Source organism: Anneissia japonica, unplaced genomic scaffold, assembly GCF_011630105.1.
Source record: "Anneissia japonica isolate Jap-2015-1 unplaced genomic scaffold, ASM1163010v1 scaffold456_len727751_cov192, whole genome shotgun sequence".
In the NCBI taxonomy this organism is placed as follows: Eukaryota; Metazoa; Echinodermata; class Crinoidea; order Comatulida; family Comatulidae; genus Anneissia; species Anneissia japonica.
The window spans coordinates 236,908-255,610 of record NW_022713155.1 but is presented as its reverse complement, the minus strand read 5'-3'; the positions used below and the strand labels follow the sequence as shown (position 1 = coordinate 255,610).

The 18,703-nt window shown below is 35.6% G+C and overlaps 2 protein-coding genes across 2 annotated transcripts in view; both read right to left on the bottom strand.

Moving 5' to 3' along the window:
• Positions 1–272: 272 nt before the first annotated feature.
• LOC117108287 (coiled-coil domain-containing protein 91-like) lies at positions 273–8,287 on the bottom strand. Its single transcript, XM_033250265.1, has 10 exons — positions 8,133–8,287; positions 7,288–7,432; positions 6,506–6,789; positions 5,817–6,032; positions 5,124–5,303; positions 4,765–4,872; positions 3,863–4,024; positions 2,441–2,617; positions 1,990–2,103; positions 273–1,090 (listed from the first exon to the last, which is right to left on the bottom strand). Exons 1-10 carry the CDS (start codon positions 8,166–8,168, stop codon positions 962–964), a joined length of 1,551 nt encoding a protein of 516 aa, XP_033106156.1. The 5' UTR covers positions 8,169–8,287; the 3' UTR covers positions 273–961.
• Positions 8,288–10,185: 1,898 nt separating this feature from the next.
• Positions 10,186–18,703, bottom strand: part of LOC117108262 — an 11,094-nt gene continuing 2,576 nt past the window's right edge. Inside the window, exons 2-4 of the mRNA XM_033250236.1 lie at positions 17,380–18,082; positions 14,555–14,678; positions 10,186–13,054 (exon numbers count right to left, since the gene is read on the bottom strand). Of these exons, the coding sequence (XP_033106127.1) occupies positions 12,609–13,054; positions 14,555–14,678; positions 17,380–17,676 (867 nt within the window). The 5' untranslated portion in view covers positions 17,677–18,082 and the 3' untranslated portion in view covers positions 10,186–12,608. The remainder of the gene's footprint in view (positions 13,055–14,554; positions 14,679–17,379; positions 18,083–18,703) is intronic.

Genomic DNA, 18,703 nt, shown 5'->3' with positions numbered 1-18,703 from the left:
CCATAAGTATTATCTTCTATATTATGCAGCTGATTTATATTTCTCAACTCGTATACAAGTACCAATAATAATTTTAGTAATTTATTAGTTGTAAGATAATTAAATTAATCAATATGTTAATTGCTTCAAATCAAGGTAGGTTTAATTATCACACATGTATCTTGTCCACATTTATTCTGTACATCACTGATTATTCCACAAACTCCAAGGGTCCAGCCTAATAAATAATGTCACTATATTGCATAACACATACACTATGACCTGTAAATAATTTTAAACCTTTGAAGATTCTTTATAAAAAAATATTAAAAGTCAATATACCTAAAGTATATTTATGTTTTACTACAAATCATTCTTGTCCTCATCAATTCTAAATAGTATTTAAGAATTTTATATATAAAAGAAAACAAATAAAAAGTTTAAAACTAAGAGTGAGTAATAATTATTACCTTAATGTCCAACATACAGTTTTATTAAAAGATCTGCAAGTCCTTAGCTAATTAAATATTTCATAGTTGTGCAAAAGGGAAGCGGCATTTACAATAAAAATTATAGGACACCTTATAGTGTACTTAACACTTGTCATGTGACCATAGCATTTGTCACAATCATGACCATCACACTTGTTAAGTGACCATCATCATCAAAATAAGTTCCATTTCAAATAAGCAATTATTAAAATTCCAATATAAATCTGTGATACAACATTTTTTCACTCACACCATGAACTAACAAAATCAAAGTAGTTTGGTCTAGTTTGTGAAAACAGAAAAGCATGATGAAACACGCACTGTTGTCTACTGACTTTACATGAATACATATAAGAATACAAGAGGCTTTGACAACTATTACAAGCAATAAAAAATGAATTCATTTCAATAACTACTATGTTAGCATTAGTTCATGATGTGAGTGACAATTTACTATAAATCCTAAATAAATACAAAATTGAAGACATTCCTCAAGAACTTGCATCATTTTCATTGGAAAACTGTACTGGCGACTCGAGTAACATTTGCAGTTGCTGTCTAGCGCCCTCTAGGAATAAATCAATGCTTGCCAGAGACCGCTGACGGACAGCACTGTCAGCCTGTTAGGAAATAATGTACATATTTGTAATTAAGGTAACAGTTTTGTTTAAGCAATTACTTTATGTGGTTACCTAATGTTGACGTTTAGGTCAACCTAATTATGTTAACACTCAGTGACCTAGCATTATAGGTGATTTATAATGTGGATTAGAGGCATTTGGTTAAACTTATATTTACTACTTTAAGTTACCTAGTATGGGAAATTGACATAGGGTCAGTAATATTAATAGGTCAAGTTAATAGCATAAATATACAGGGTCTCTATGCGCCCACCATCGTCCCCATGCACCCTTTATCTAAAGCCGGGCATTTACTGCGCCCAATGGTAGATGCGATTCTATGCAGAACGCCACAAAACGTTTGCAACAGATAATTTTTAATGACTATCAGTCCACCACCAATCAGCAGACGGCGTAGTGTCGCTAGCACTAACAGGGAGCGCAATTGGATTCGTCGGCTGATGGTTGCACGACGTAGTGAGTGCCCGGCTTTTAATAAATACAGCAAAAGTAGGCAGTGGCAGCGCTACGGGGGGAGGGGGACAAGGGAGAATTTCTCCCCAGAAAATTTTCTTTCCCCACCCCCTCCCCCACCAAAAAAAAAAAGAAGAAAAACCACAAATTGCCAGGGACAAAAAAATGTTATGTATTATCTACATTTTCAGTAGACTATCTATATTTAAAATTGATTAAATAAGCCTCTCAAACCTCTAAACTGTAATATTCTTTTGGACCACTCCCTGAACCACTTTCGAAACCTTTCGAAACACCCGACCACACCCACTTTGCTCTCATCGTGACCTTCCCCCTCCCAAAACAAAAAATGTACCTTGCCCCTCCCAGATTTCAGACGCTGGCGCCACCAATGAAAGTAGGAGTTGTAACGTGGAAAGACCCACCTTCTTTTGTTCCTTAAGATGTTCCAGCATGATGGCTTTGGTTTTCTCTGCTGCAAATTTGTTAGCTTCGTCTTGTGATTTCCTCTCTTCAGCTAACGCGTCCTTAATTGCAGCCTGAAAACATTAAAAAAGGGTTATATCAATTTTAATTCCACAACATAGCTACTACCTATTTCATCGCCGCTCTTGTTGTGTTTCAGCTGGAGGGCTGAAATTCAAGCATCAATAGTGCACAGTCAGACATTTAAGCTGCTAGTGCTGAGTGAAATAAATGGCCCATGTGCATGTTATAGAACTCCGTACACTTTCGGAAAAGAGAAGGGGATTGTCTCCTGGCATACTGCCCAATTCACCACCAGAATGATACACTAGAAAAACGCACACCAAAGAAATCCACTCCAAATCCAATTAAATTAGCAAATATTATAACAGTGGTTATCACATACTGTACCTTGCATTTGTCCGTCTCCTGTTGCAGTGCACTGTTCAGTGCTTCCTTGCTTTTCATTCTCTCTTTCTCGCTCATTTCTATAATTGCTTTCCTTTCATTCTCAAGTACTGCAGCGGATTCTTCTTTTTCTTCTGCAATTAATTTCTCCATATATTCCTTGTGAGTTTGTGTCATCATCTAAAAATTATAGATTACAGTACGGTATTCATTATTTGAATAGTTTACTTTTACTTATATGGGTACAGACCATTTTATCAGGATTATTTTGAAACAGCGCCACCAACATCTCTTACAACTCACTGGGGGACTTCCAGCGGCCTAGCCTGAGCATCTGGCTAGTTACAAATAGAGCACCATGGAGCGGATTGCGCCACTAGACCTTTGCTATAGCAGCAGTAGACAACACATACAATCATACTAATTATTGTATATGTGGCAAAGACAAGCCAAACCAGTCACTTGTCGCAAATCCTGTTTTGCAGATAATGGCCAAAACATGCTGGAATGTCAAAATTTTGGAAATCTATTTTATTGCACTAAACTAACCTTTATATATCTATACATCATGCTATGCTGTTATTTTCCTCATTTCCAATGTTAAAACAACAATTTTTAACGATTTGGTGATGGTTTCTGCCTAAGAAATGCCTTAAATCGTAAACTTTAAAGGCTGATTTCTCAAATATTGTTCTTTAAACAGCTCTATGTTTAAGCTTGTGTAACTTCATAACAAAGTGTCAGATTTAAATGATTCTTTCACCATTTCATAGCTCTCATTTTACTGTTAAACCCTGTATTAATAACTAACAATTGATTTTTCCGACGAGTGACTGGTTTGGCTTTGTCTTTGCCACATATGTAAACATTGAAATAGCTTTTCAAGACTTTAACTTATACAGTATAAACATTTAATTTTTTTTCGTTTTAAAATATTCATGGTCATTAGTAATTTAGTTTTATAGTTTAATTATTACATGATGGTAACATATAGAGTGAAAATGCTAGGCCTCCGGAAGTCCCCTTGGGTGGTTGCCAGGTTATCGGAAATTTTCATTTCAAAATTTGGCGAAAATGGTGTATAGAACCCGTCAATTGAAGATCACTATCTGAGTATTCTGCACTTGCACAGATATACTCTATGCTGTGGTAGTGGAATTTTTCTGTAAAATGGAATTTCATTTGACAGGCAATTGATCCTACGTTTTGACAGATGACCAGTGGCTGATAGCATCTTGTCCGATATGTTTAGAGTACTTTTGACCCTTTTAAACTTAGATGTAGAATTGATTACTGCAGTACTGTATACTCATGCTCCTATTCTTGTTCATTGTACTTTTGTTGATTGTTGTAAAGGATATTGAATTGTGAAATTCACAGTAAAAGAATGGTGTTAATATTGTTATTTGAATACATAATGCTTACTTCTATTGCCTTTTTGTTTGCTTCTTCTGTTTTTAATTTTTGGATACTCAGTACATTTTCAATTTCTTCCTCATGTTTTTTCGTAAGTTCAGCTATAGTGGTACGAGTTAGTTCTTCATTTCGTTTTCTTTCTTCTTCTAATAAACTCACTAATCTCTCATGCTGAAAAACAAAGGGATTACAAAAACTCTCACAGCGAAAGAAGCAAATCAAATGTAACCATGCCATCATTTAATATCAATTTACAAAAATAGAATTTAAGCATTATACAATAAAAGATGTATTTTAGAAAAAAAATATTTGTGCTGTAAAATTCAAAGATTTTATTACAGAGATTACAAATATTGTATTTAATCAAATTTCACCAATTTCGCCATCACAAGCAAAAAATCATTAAAATACCAATCAAAATTATGTTATATAAATTCATTAACATATAATATGTGGCTAAGACAGGCCAAACCAGTCACTCATCACAACAATCAATTTTTACTTATTATTATAGTAAAATGAGAACTATAAAATGGTAAAAGAATCATTTAAATCCGATATTTTGTTATATTTACGAGTTTAAACATACAGCTGTTTAAAGAACAACATTTGAGAAATCCGCCTTCAAAGTCTATGATTTTGGGAATTCTTAGGCAGAAACCATCCCCAAATCATTAAAAATTGTTGTTTTAACATTGAAAATGGGGAAAATAACAGCATAGCATGATGCATAGATATATAAAGTTTATTTTCGTGCAATAAAATAGATTTCCAAAATTTTGACATTCCAGCATGTTTTGGCCATTATCTCCGAAACAGGATTTGTGACCAGTGACTGGTTTGGCTTGTCTTTGTCACATATTATTTATAATGGTTGTACCATTGAATTTGCAGGTGTTATTAATTCTTACCTGAGATGTCATTAATGTTTCACATCTTTCTGATTCTTTTGTGAGTGCTTCTTTTAATCTCTGTTCATTAGCTTCCTGTTGCTCTAAGATTGCACATTTGCACAAACCCTTCAATTTGAAACCCCAAAAAATATGAGGAGAAAAATAAAATGCAACATCAATTAATATTACAAAGATTTACTTAATGCATAATTAGGAAGTTAATATTAATTGGAAATATCTTTAAATGATCAGATTAGGTTCTATTCTACATTTCCTTATTTTACTTTGTAATTTGGAAATTTATATCCTCTGTATTGAGTGTTAGTGGCAACCTAGTTAGTGGTGGTACAGGTTAAAAAAGCTAGATAACCTGTTACCTTATACTCCTCCAACATAATAGCTAGTGTATCGTGTCCAGCTTTTCTAAGATCTGCAATATCACCGCTGTGCTTTAATTCTAAATCATTATACTTCTTTTTCTGTTCTTCCAATTCAGTTATTTCCTTCGCAAGTTCCTCTTGTAGTTGCTCGTTTCTGGTGGCCATTTCTTGCAATTCCTGTAATAAATAAACTTCCTTAGTGTTACTGTATATCTACCTTATTTTGAATCTGAGAACATGAGGTTGGTATTGTACTGCATCAAAAATAAAGTGATATTTATTCAAATATTAAATTTGCATATTATGATCATGGTCTTCAGTAACAGATCTAGGATTTCGAAATAGAGGCGGCCCAGGGAGGGATGTTGACAGATGGAGGGTCTATACCACCTCAGCCCCAATATGGTTTGATTTATGGCACCTCTAGATGACCGGAAATGGCTGCCCACCCCTCTCCCCCCACCTCCTCCTGAATCCTACGGTCTTAATGAGAGTTTCCAAGATCGTACAATTTCATTTAGATTTGTATTGTAATACATGTAGTGATAGTGGTGTAGGATTAAATAAAGTGTATTGTGAATTGTAGGAGGGCGCTATTCATGTTTCTACCACTGTTGCATTTTGTGCTCCCAGATTGTTGCTGCCATTCCAATAACAAAACTATATTAACAAAAATGTAAGTAGGCCTACCTGTTGTAAACGTTTTTTTTCTCTATCTACAATGGACAACTGCTCTTGAAGATTGTCAACTCTTCCAGACAACTGAGCTGCTTCCACTGATGAGCTTCCTTGATGATTACCAAGGAAACTGTTGTTAGATTGGCTGACTGGTGGGTTTCTCAAAACAGGATTACTATTTCGAGAACTACTATCAACACCAGCAGATCCAATATTCTTCCTTGAGCCCTATAAGTTCAAATGAAATATTGCAGTATACATTCCTAAATATCTTAGAACAGCTGGAAATGGCCAAAAATTGCCCAGTTTTTTTTGTTTTTGTTTTTTTTTATGTACCCCAGACCCAGCTGTTGGAAACTGCCAAACCCTACTGTCAGAAAGCTTAACCCTGCACACCCCCACCCCACCATGTACATTTTGGTGTTACCACTGCCTACTAGGTATCTATTTATATTGAAGAGCGCAAAATATAAATAACGTGCCGATACCAAGGTCTAGTATTACTATTTCAAGAACTACTATCACATATTTCCTAAATAATCCTTTTTCTTACAATAACCTTTTTCTAAGCATGTTGTATCCTTTGGCAAAAGGCGCTATATAAATTTCTATATTATTATTATTATTATTATTATTATTATTATTATTATTATTAATACTGTGCCACAAATATTCCATTACGTCCTTTTTGAATATCTTACTATTATATCCAAATTATCATCCAAAACAAGGTCAACATCGATATCATTAAGTGATGACTTCTTTCTGTCAGCCTCCGTTTGTCCAACAGCCTGAAGAACAGATGCCTCTGCTTGCATAGTTATCTCAGGAGGCCCTCCAACTGCCCCTTGACATGGTATAGACCCTCCTCTATTTGCAGTGACTTCAGGAGCAGAATTATTCAGGAACAAATTATCCATATTTGGTAGAGGAGGCTGAGCTGGAGCAATAAGTAAATCTGGTTGAGCTGCACCTCCTGCACCTCCTAAATGAAAATGACATTTATCTGTTAATAACATAGAATTTGAGAAACAAATGCACTTTGCCAGACATCATTAGAAAAGATAACAATTCATCTTCAGTCAATAAATTTTCTGTACTGAAGTTTTACTGCCGTTATAGGATAAACAACTTTCAAATAAAATATTAAATATCAATAATAATATAATAGTATATTAAACTATTAGCTTTCAGTGGTAAAAAATAGATAATTTTCCTGCCAATATGTACTGTATAACTAATAGGCCTACAGCCCTTATACTCTTTTGCATTAAATATTTCATCATTCATATTGACCATTAAATTGGCTAAAAATCAACTCAAGGATTTATATAATAAAATGTCAGATCTTTTTACGTAAGTACTTGATGTTCTATTTTTCTTTCTTCAGATTTTATGAAGATTTTTAATCTTTTAAACAACCTGCAAATAATTCTTTCATATTTATTTATTTATAAATATGAGACACAGCTTGGGGACAAACCTGCAGAGAATACGGCCCATGGGGATGGGCTTGCTTCATTTGGAACATCCTGTTGTGCTAATTCTGCCGGCATTGGCTCTGCTCCTTCAAACCCACCAAAGTCATCCCAGTCATCGTCTTCAACAGGGTGCCCATTCTGATTTCTCTGTATAAAATAAAACTAATTTTATTATTCTCTTCTTAGCATGTTTCCCTGTAGAATATGTGTTTGAGTAAGTTACTTGGTGCTCTTGGATAGATTTATTTTTTTTCCTTTTTTATTTTCTATTGTGTAAAAAATATATACATATAGGCCTAGCTAGGCCTATCTGGGCCTTATCCCTTAGTTAGGCATCATCGGAGAACCTGGTTCCAGATTAGAATTGTTTGTATAAACGTTTTATGTAATATAGGCCTATTCTAACTTTCTGTAGGACTTCCTTGAATGAATTGAACACTACGGCTACCTTCTATACTATGCCCGCTCATATCCAAGCATAGCCATAGGTCTAGATGAACTTTCTTACATTCATAATTAATTAGATAGGGTTCTATTCGGATGTAAAAGGCTAGGACTAGCCATTCCATATGGGGTTAAGCAATGGACATGGACAGATGGGATAGGCCTACTAGCTACTCTGAGACCACTATGCCTAGCACAGGTCAAGGCCTATGATGTTATGTATGACGCAGGCTTGCTTGGTAGGCCTAGGCATAGCTAGCCTAATGTAGGACTAGGCCTAGGCTGGGATTCCCAAGGCTAAAGGAAAGCCTAAACTGTATCATATACTACTAGGCCTAGCCTAGGCTAGCCGTAGTAGCATGCCTTTAATAAACCCTATCACGTTGATAAATATATTGCTTACATCATTAGAAGAAAAGTTCGCCCATCCATCTGCCATAGTGCGTGAACTAGAGACTAAATTATATGTGCTTTTGCAGCTATTTTACCGCACACTCTTCTTGATTGATGATTTGTTTCGTTCACGATCGGGGCATGCGCAAATGTATTTGTCAACATCGACTCTCGCGGTATTACAGCGGATAACATTATTTCGGGAGGGACCAGGTGACCCTTAATAATCGGGGGTTCCCCTGAATCGTTGTCTCTGGGGGTTCCCCTTGGAGGTGGCTGGCTGCCAGCAGCAGTGTTAACAGAAAAAGTTTTTTTGTGCTGTAGACCCGAAAATAACTTCTGAGGGTTTTTTGGGCGATCATTTTTTTCTTTTTCTTTCTTTCTTTCTTTTTTTTTTTTTTTGAGCTTCCACAAAGGGGGCGATCCCCCCACCCCTCAAATCCGTCCCTGTAAATATATATTTAATGATGGATTAAGTTAAATTTGATTTGTAGCATTTGAATATTAGGCATACAGTACTTGGATAAAACTGCAGGTCTACAAATGACACTGTGACTTAAGAGTGGATCTTTAAAACCTCAGTTTTATTACTTTATGGTAAAACCAGTGGCGGACTGACCCGGGATTTATCAATCTCAGCTTAGCAAATGTCTTAAATTTAAAAAAAGTTCAGATGTCCATAAGCAATTGAGCTGCTTTAGCAAACCATCTTAGCAAAATCTTAACTCAAAAACCGTCTTAGATGGCGCATGCTTACAATCAACCTTTTAATTTTAAGCACTTTTTAAAATAACAAAAAGATGGCAATCTTCTTAGGCAAATAAAATAAAGTAAACTTAAAAATTAAGAGCTGCCTTAATATCAGTAGGGGTGATGTTAGCGGGATCAAGGGCCAAGTCGTAAGCAAGACTATGGCAAGAATGATGAATGAAGATGCAAGGTACGAGCAGGATAAGGAAGAAAGGAAGATTTGACGAGATGACGCAAAGAAGTAGTGCAGGCAATGAGTGATCTGGGTTCTGGGCAATTTTTAAAAGAAAACGGATGATGAAGAATTTCTGCCTAGATTAAAAGGGAATTAGGCCTATATTGAATTTAGGGAGGGTGGCAATTATTGGAAGAAGCAGATGGACCGAGAATTTTTGCAGAAAGTGTTTCAATACGTTTAAAATATAAACATCACACTTAGGTAAGTAAGAGGCCGAGGACAGGACAAGCATATTTGAGAAAGCAAAACATTCCCAGGGTATTCCCCGGATCCCCTAACGGTAATTTTTTTATTGATCAGATTAGATGATTATTATTGATCAGATTGATTGTTGAATAGCGCCATCTACGAGGCCGATGAGTACCTACATTTTGTATCGGATACCACCCTGTATCCGTGGTACAACTCAGGAGGTACTAACTGACGCATTCATTCTTAGTATCCCTGATGACGAATCATTCCAACACGATAATAAGTTTGATCAACCTTCATCTGAAGCCTTTAATTTAATGTTTTTCCTTGTATTCATCCATAATCCATCACGCGGCATACAACCTCTTAAGTGGCGTGTTACTGGCTGATGTTTCAACTATAAATATTATACCGGACGTGGTACACTTAAATCTGCGCGTATACCATGTCTCCATTTTCTGTGGTATAATGCTCGCCTTGATTGCGAGAGGTTGTATGTTCGAATCCCACCAGAGACACTTTTTTATATAAATTTAAGAGGGGACCTTTTGTTAAAGGGCTATGCTTAATACGATCGTTATGTTCATATTCGAGCAGTTATTATATTATTTATCAATTTTTTTATAGTCCTATATATAGGCCTGTGTTATTGCTTTTGCTGTTGGTTGAACAGTATACACTATTACCGTTAAATAATAGTACGGAAATAATTTTTCCTTGACCCCGTTTCAACTTTGTAAAAGAAAAGTACACCGCTGTACATTTGTAATTAGTTTCAGTTGTGGTTAGCTGTTGGCGTAGGTCTAATAAGTTGAAGGCGTAGGCTTAAGTTGAACTTCATGTATGATTAGACACAATATATTGACAAAAAAACGACTCCATGTTTATTTGCGGTGAGGGTATTTTATTTAACTTTGCACAAACAGGTAATTATTTACATTATATTACAATTTTCGCTTAAAATACAATTTCAATGAGCCATCTCGTAGTTTTAATCGCGCATACTTTTTATCGATCAGATTATTTATTTATAACCTCGCCTTCGACATACATACGTGGGAATAAAACTACTACAATAGATACCTTTTTGAAAATTAATAACAATGATACAAAATGTTCCACTGAGGTAATATGACGAATGGTCTATAAAGCCTATCACGACATAAGGAGAGACGTTAACGCGCGCGTAAACTTTGCGCATTGTGTAACGCTTTGCGCATTGTGTTACACTTGGTTAATTAAAAAATTACAAGTTTTGTTCACACAGATGTGAATCTTAAGTTGCTCACTCACTAATAAATGTCATTATTAATTTCATGCCCGTTCTGTTTAAGTCTCTGTGCCATTTATAAATACAACATACACATTTCAAAAACGGAATCACAATTTGAAAGTAACAGTTTGTGCGATTGTTTATGATGGAATACATACGATCATACCGTTTCCTTAAAATGCAACTTTATTATACATACAATATTAATAGGCCTATTAATGATGGGTTATACATACATATACATATATAGGCACATGATACTACTGTATGCCTATTTCAAGTACTGTACTGAATATTCAGTGGTTTTAAAGTTCAGGAACGAACCAGCATCAAATCCGTTACAGGGGTATTGTCTCTATTGTAGACAAAATCAGTATCTCTCTGACAGCAGACAGAGTCGTATTGTAGGCCTACAGCCAAAACAGAATAATACTTTACTGCTCTGTATATTATAAATATACAGTGTGTGTGTATAAATTGTAAATTGCACACATAATAAACGCAGAGAAATGACTGCTTTAGTAAAAATATTTGAATACATTTATTCCCGCACATTGGGATGAAAATAGTTTTCCAGCAAACTACAAAATAAGGAGCTTCCGATTGGCGCGATGACGTAAAGCCAGGTTTCCATAAAATCACTACACTGTCGCTACAGTGTTTTCAGTGCAATCCTTACTGCGTAGCCGTCCCCGAAGCAATCGGGAAGGCTCTCCGATACGACCGACCAATCAGCATCACCAAAAGCTGTCGGCGATACCGTGTAGCGATTGTATGGAAACCAAGATTAAGCTCGGTTTCCAACTTTGTCGATTGCGTTGCAGACGAATCGGTGTGCCTTCCGATTACGTCAGGGCAGCTATAGCAATGCACCCTGAATAGTCTACAACGCAGTCGGCGAAGTTGAACCAGGTTCAACCTTCCCGACTAGTGTCGGCGACTATCGCCGATAGGGTGAGCGGTTCTATGGAAACCAAGCTTCAACCGGCCCTAAGAAGAATTCACTCATCCGTCGTGACTGCTGCGTTCTCTACACAGCGTAGATTCTAGCCGGCCGCAACAGATTGCGTCAATTCAGACAACAACACAACGTTCTCGCATGCACAGATGATGCAGATATAACGTCATTACGTTGTAGGTCCTTCCTGGTCGTCCAATCAAAAGCTCCCTGATAAACTACAATGACGCGTAATTGCACTATGTACAAAATAAATGAAATCCTGAGCAACAATTTACATAATATTATGACGGCAGTAATAACAGAACGTAAAAAAAAAAAAAAAAAAAATTAAATCATTCACAAATAATATACTATTAAACAAACATAATAAATACTGTCCTGATTTTATCATGAACTTTTATAGGACATTTTTGATAGGTAGTTAATTACTTGGTTAATTAGTCGTAAAATAAAAGGTCAGCTTCCAGATGTTCTGTTGGCAAAGTTCCAATTCTTTTTAGAAGAATTCATTGTTTGATATATTTCTTTAAATGTTAACTTGTTCGTGCAATAATTTCATCGACAGTTTCCGACGAACGAACGTCGTATCTTCTCTGAACAGTTGTTGCTTGTCTCCATTCACCTTGGTTTATGTTTTTTTTTTCTCTCATCCACCGAACTACCGGAATTGCCATAAAAAGGCTAATAATTGCACCGTACTGCCGGAGCTGTTTAAACTCAAATTGTACTTCCGATTTGTGTCAATTCAATATCGAGTAAAGGTCGCGATTCATTATTCTGTGAAATCAATTCAGATTTTCTTTATTTTGAAAAGAACATCCTTGAATCTTTAGCCTCAATGTTTCATACAGAAATTATTGATAGTGTATGGTTATGATATTGCGTGTATAAAAAATATGGTGTTCGTTTGCTCTAACCACCAAAGTGCGAAGAAGGGTGAGGTCATTGCAACAGTCAATTTTCTGTCATAATTATAACCTTCAAATTCATCGAACTTGTCCCCTATCTTGTTACCAAAGTTTACTATGCATGAACTAAAATTAATTATACTAATCAATCAATCAATCAATCATCAATCTATCATATGAAACACTGTTTGAGGAATATTCGCATGTTTTTCGGTAATGTTTGCGCTGTGTTTAACTTCAGTTTTGATGTCCCTTCTTGTATTTACAACAAATGTATCATCTGGATCCTTTGTCCTTCGTTCGTTCATCTCTAATTTCTCACCAAGTCCTTTTTTACAGTGATCATTCCGAACGATAACAGAGTATTGCCGTCTTGGAACAGGAGGGGAGGGCGCACTTTGTCTCGGCAACATTGTCCTCCTAAGTCGTTCCCTGAAGTCCGCAAAAAGAATTTTGCCATTAAAAACACGACGCTGAAAACCTTCTAAATTCATTAGACATAATGCTCTTCCATTCATCCTGAAATAGCTGTAGTCAATATTTAAAGAATATGAGTTGGCCATGTAGTGCAACCAGGCTGCCACGTCCTGAGGCGTCCATTTTCGTGGATCTGAAATAGAAAACAAAATTACATGACTATCTAGTGGATGGTACGAAGCCGGATTTGACAACAGATTTTACAGTAGCAATGTATATTATTAAATCCAAGGCTGCTCGTGAAAACCTATTTATTGCAATTTACATCCGTGTTATCACGGGCGTTTCGGATTAAAAGGTTCATGGACTAATAAAAATGCGTGTTACATATACGGAGACCTCATATAAAGTAAAAATCTTCTCTGTCTCTTTTTTAGGAACCCGAATGATGAGATTACATTTGTCTATGGACTGGATCTCGGTAGAGATACAAATTTGATGATAAGCAACAGCTAAAATGTAAACGTAAGTCACCAGAAATAGAATCATATAAACTTGTAGAATTAATGGATTAACTTATTAATAAGCAAGTATGTAGGCCTATGTATACTTTGTGTAGTAATAATCGCGGAAAATATTTCAGACCGGATGTGCGTGCGTAACTCGGCAACGCAAACCGGATATGCGTGCCAGACAGGATGCGCGTGTACGCGCCTGCATTCAAAAGGGCTTTGGTTGTTTCAGCTTTTCATCATCAAATAAACTACTGTACTAGTAAAAGGTTCCCATGAACTTTTAGTACTACAAGGCACAATGAAAACAAACGGCTGCGCGGTTTCTTTTGATATGTTTATTCAGACGCAATTTGACATTTATTAAGGCAGTCGTCCTGTTGGGATGTTTCATAAATCAATATCGTTTCACGTTATCTAAATATTGATAATAATTTTTGTCCAAATATCTGGTAATCAATAAAGACCCGGATGTTGATATTAGGTTTTCATTTCAAGTGCGTTTCAGTATATCCGATGGCTGAATATTCACTCAATTTAACAAATATTTAACCTGGATAAAGGCTTAATATTTCACATTAATAGAAACGAAGTAATAAAAACATCCAATAAAATTTGTAAAGATACTTTTTGACCGGATCTTAATTAAATCAAGACAGTCGACAAAATAAAATGAACACTTTGTTTCAGTGATTTTTACGACTGAGTCGTGAAATTAATTTTACTGTGGACGTCAATTAATGGTTATTAAATTAAAGAATGCTGCTACGGTTTTAGTTCTTTGAATTTTGCAAATGAATGTAAAAGTTATTTATTTCTTTTCATTCTATTGATTTTTTTTTTGATTTTTTTTTTAAGCATTCTTATTAATTTAGAAATATATATCGCATTGTAGTTATATAGCGCCGTTATCAAACACCACGAGTTTTTTGCATGGATACGATGAGAAATGCAGACTGACTCGTATGGAACGCCAAATGGGAAACTTTCAAGCAGTCATGTCAACACCATAATATTAATTTCGAAACTCATATAGGGCGTTTACAGAAGTACAGATCGCATAGAAATAATGTCTACCACGGAAGTGGCATGGAAGGTAGGCCGCCAACATTATACTGTATAAATCCAATGAATCTACTTTAGAGGCCTACTAAGTTTTGCCCATGCTCGGTCACACTTACCGTTGGGTAAATGCATGGAGGTTGCATTAGAAACTTCTCTGCTATTGTAAACGTGACTATTTATGAGGTCACGGGGTGTGTCAATCTGCGACGTGCACCTTCTGAGAGCAAGCCATTTCTGTACCTAAAATAACAAAAAAAAAAGAAATATAATGATATTGATCGCCACAGGTATTGTATTAGGCCTAATAAGTATATTTATCGCAGTACCGGTACCGTCTTTTACGTGGTTACGCAATATTCATTCTATTCTATTCATCTATTCTATTCATACTATTAATATGATCATACAGATTGCGGACCTATACGGTCCAGTATCATCTAAGGACATTTGAAAATTAATCTACAATCATTTTTAGGCCTATTCATATTCACGTTGGCCAGAAGAAGCAGTTGTTACAACCCCAACAATTCACTTTCCACACACCGCGCTTTGTTTGCTTGCATTGCATAATCTCTTCATCACACATTACGCCAATCGGATCCGGGTTTCAATTTCAACGCTCTTGAAAAGAGATCAGTAGAAAACACATATCCTGCGTTGGACTCCATTTTGAAAGGAAATGTTCACAGCCTGACATTTCTACAACTATGTCATGACCTCATGAAGTCATGCCATGGTGATTAAAACACTAAAGTTACTTAAAACAATTATACCGCGAGAGGTGTGCGTTACTCTCTTTACATAGAAACATTGGAATCGGATGCTGAACCAGTCTTGCGCAGTACTAATAGTACTGTCTGTTTGTGACTAGCCTCAGCAGCTAAAATTTGACCTATAAAGAGGGTTAAAATTTTAATATTGAAAATATACAATTGTACTTGATCTATGGATCTTTAATAGGAAAAAAAATGTGTTCCCAATGGAATTTGTGTTCGGTCTCCAAGGGCAGCGGACCGGATTTAAGAATTATACCACTCTACGCCTGTTGTTGGTAATACTTGGGGAGTGCGCAGTGAATTGCATCATTAGAGCCTTATCTCGATCGGTACCGTAGTACAGTAATTTAAATAGGACAAGTGAAAGTTTTTAAAGAAAATGAAATACAATAGGAAATGGATAGGGTCTCGTATTCCAAATCGCTCTGATAAAGTTTCGATTCTCCCTAGATTTCATTTCGTCGAGGTAAGTAAAATGAAATAGGCATATGAGATTAACTATTTTGGTGCTAGGTGTCCCATGGTCATGGACAGATTGCGTGAATGGTTACGTGCGTCCGATATAATAATACGGCGTCTGCACAGTTCGTACCTCCAGTTATCCCTCGATTCAATCGTTCCTATTCTTTCTATTGTTCATTATGTTATGCCTACTAAAAAATGAAATTATTTTGACGTTAAAAAGGGGTTCAGTGACTTAACTGTCATGTAGGCGTGTTTCTGCGCATTTTGTATCTTGATCTCCGGATAATGCTTGGAATATTAATGGAGAAGATAAAATAATCAAACTTCAGCTCAATGCTTCAATTACTCGATTCGATCAAAACGGAACACTCTCAAATTAAATATAATCGTTATCTAATCTTAACGCTTATGGATTATTCATAGTTCTGTAACAGAAGGTTAAAATTCATATACTTTTGAGGGATATTATTAGTCAACGTTTTTACAAGCTTTCGATCACTTTAGCACTTACTTAATATGGAATTGTATTTTCATATCTAAATTAATCAGCTACTAAAAATAGTGAAAGCTAATTCAATCATAAATTGAATAATACGAAATTGGCCTGTTGCATAATGAGATAGGCCTATTAAGGGTTCAATATCTAAGAGGCCGACCTCGTCGCTTGCGTTCTCGGAATCGCGTCAGCTGACGGTGCAGTGCGTGCCCTTAAGAAACACAGGTCAACCACAAACATACATAGTTAAATAATAACCACTGACACCTACCGCCACGTCCGGTAACGACATATTGGACATTGTTGTTTACATGATATTACATGGTTTATCACGTTCGCCCCTTAGAAACACGCCCACGGATTTCAACGGAATACGGATGTCAAACCATCATTATCACCCCGACCCAAATCTAATTTTCTACTCAAGTTTAATAAACAGATCTGTTAAATATTAATACATATAAACAAATAATAAATCATCTAGATAATGTTGTGGGAATGTTACGGATTATTTCAACTACTATTGATAGGCCTATGCGTGCATATCATCACGATGGAAGAGAAAATTCATTTTCAAAGAACTTCCTGAGAATTCCGGGAATGCGCTAATATTAACAAGATTATAATTTACAGGATAAAAACTACTGATCTTTGAATGCAGTATAATAGTGTATTCTGAGTCTCATTCAACGTTTGTATTATTGCTTTGTAGCTAATTAATTAAGTTATTAGCTTTTAATAATTAAAAATTAGAGTAAGACAAAATTTCCTCGTCAAGTAACGGACGTATCAATAAATACCATCAGTTCTTATCATATTGATGATATTAATCAATTTAAAGTCGTAGTAAAACGTATTTAAATAGGTCTATAAGTAAAAAGTTAATTGTTAGATATGTGTTTCTGATCATTTTAAACGGGGACATTAATGTTCGATAATGTATTTTTAAAGGGTTTCCCCTCAGTTTCATGACAGACTCTTAATTACCTATAAATCCTAATTACATTTCATAGGCTTACTGTTTGTTTCAGAAATGTTTCATTAATTGTGACATTGTCACGTAATACAGATTCAGTGACTCGTTCGCTACAAGTTGAGATGGCGCGCATGGTAAGCAAAGCAAACGCATTTTACGCCTAAGTTCATTAATAGAAAATGCTTTCAATTAATAGTGAAACAAAACTTTAAAAAAAAAAAGACTTACCACTTTTCGTCTTCTTGTGTCCTCAATTAATCTAACTCCTTTATCTGCATCGTCCCGACTTTTTATTGTGGATTTAGCTGGACTATGAACACTAGCGAATGCTGCAGTTCCATTCCCGTACAATATTGGTGCTTTCATGTTCTGTGTCCTCGGTTGATCAGGCTCAAGAATTATCCTTCCTAATTTCTTATGTTCAAACAATTTAAGAGTTTTATGAAGAGCGTCTTTTGATACGTGTTCGACTGGAAGCGTGTCCGGAACTGGGAAGTCGATACTTGTATTCATCTTTAAAACCATCAATTCACACGGGTCTCTTCCCCTTGATTGTTTACAATAAACCCACCGCCACAAATCCGGGTTCACTACACAACGACTAGTCTAAGACTATCAAAACGACACCTGGATTTAAGACTACGGTTGCTATGATATAAACGATCATTTTTAGTAATCCACAACAGCTTACTCGTATCCGGTTTTAGGTCACAGTTGTGTCACTGTATGAATGACCTTAATTTGCATAGGAAGTTCCGGGTTCGTTGGACGGACAAAGTGTAAAGGAGCGCAAGGCGACGTTAAGCAACATAAATGTAGCGAATTATGCGCCACTGCAAACAATAATTGTATTTCCTTTATTAAAAACAGAAATAATAATGATGAAATTCCAACCAAGTGAAGATCCGTCCGTTGCTCCTAATATTTTTTCCTGTGGAATGAAAGGAAAATGCCAATTATAAAGCTATGATGTGGCATAGGTTCTCGCAATAGCCTACCATTAACAAACACACATGGGGCGCGTCTGGGTATCAAGGAACTACGCTTTAATAAACGAACAATAATTTTAGACTTCCAGCAATTGATGGGCTTCCGTGAGTGTGTATACTTTAGCTTATCTCAATGTAAGAGTCACTATGATATTAATAAATATTAATAATAAAAAAGAACGCCATTTTGGTGTGTCATACAAAAGTACGCAAAAAGTACGTCCGTTCGCACGTACGTTGTTGATACATATACTGTATTTTCTCTCCTATTCATAAAATATAGTTGACAAAGATACACAGAAGTCCTCCTGCAGATATATTTTTATTTATATATATATATTATGTATGTATATATAGGGCCTACATATATACATATGTATATATACATATATACATGTGTGTATATATATATATATATATGTTTGAGCATTGTATTATTACGGTATCTATTTGATTCATACATTATGTCCCTATATTTGAGCACTCTATCATACCTACCAATCTGTCTATTTTTATATATGTGTATTATATAAAATACACACACACACACATATATATATATA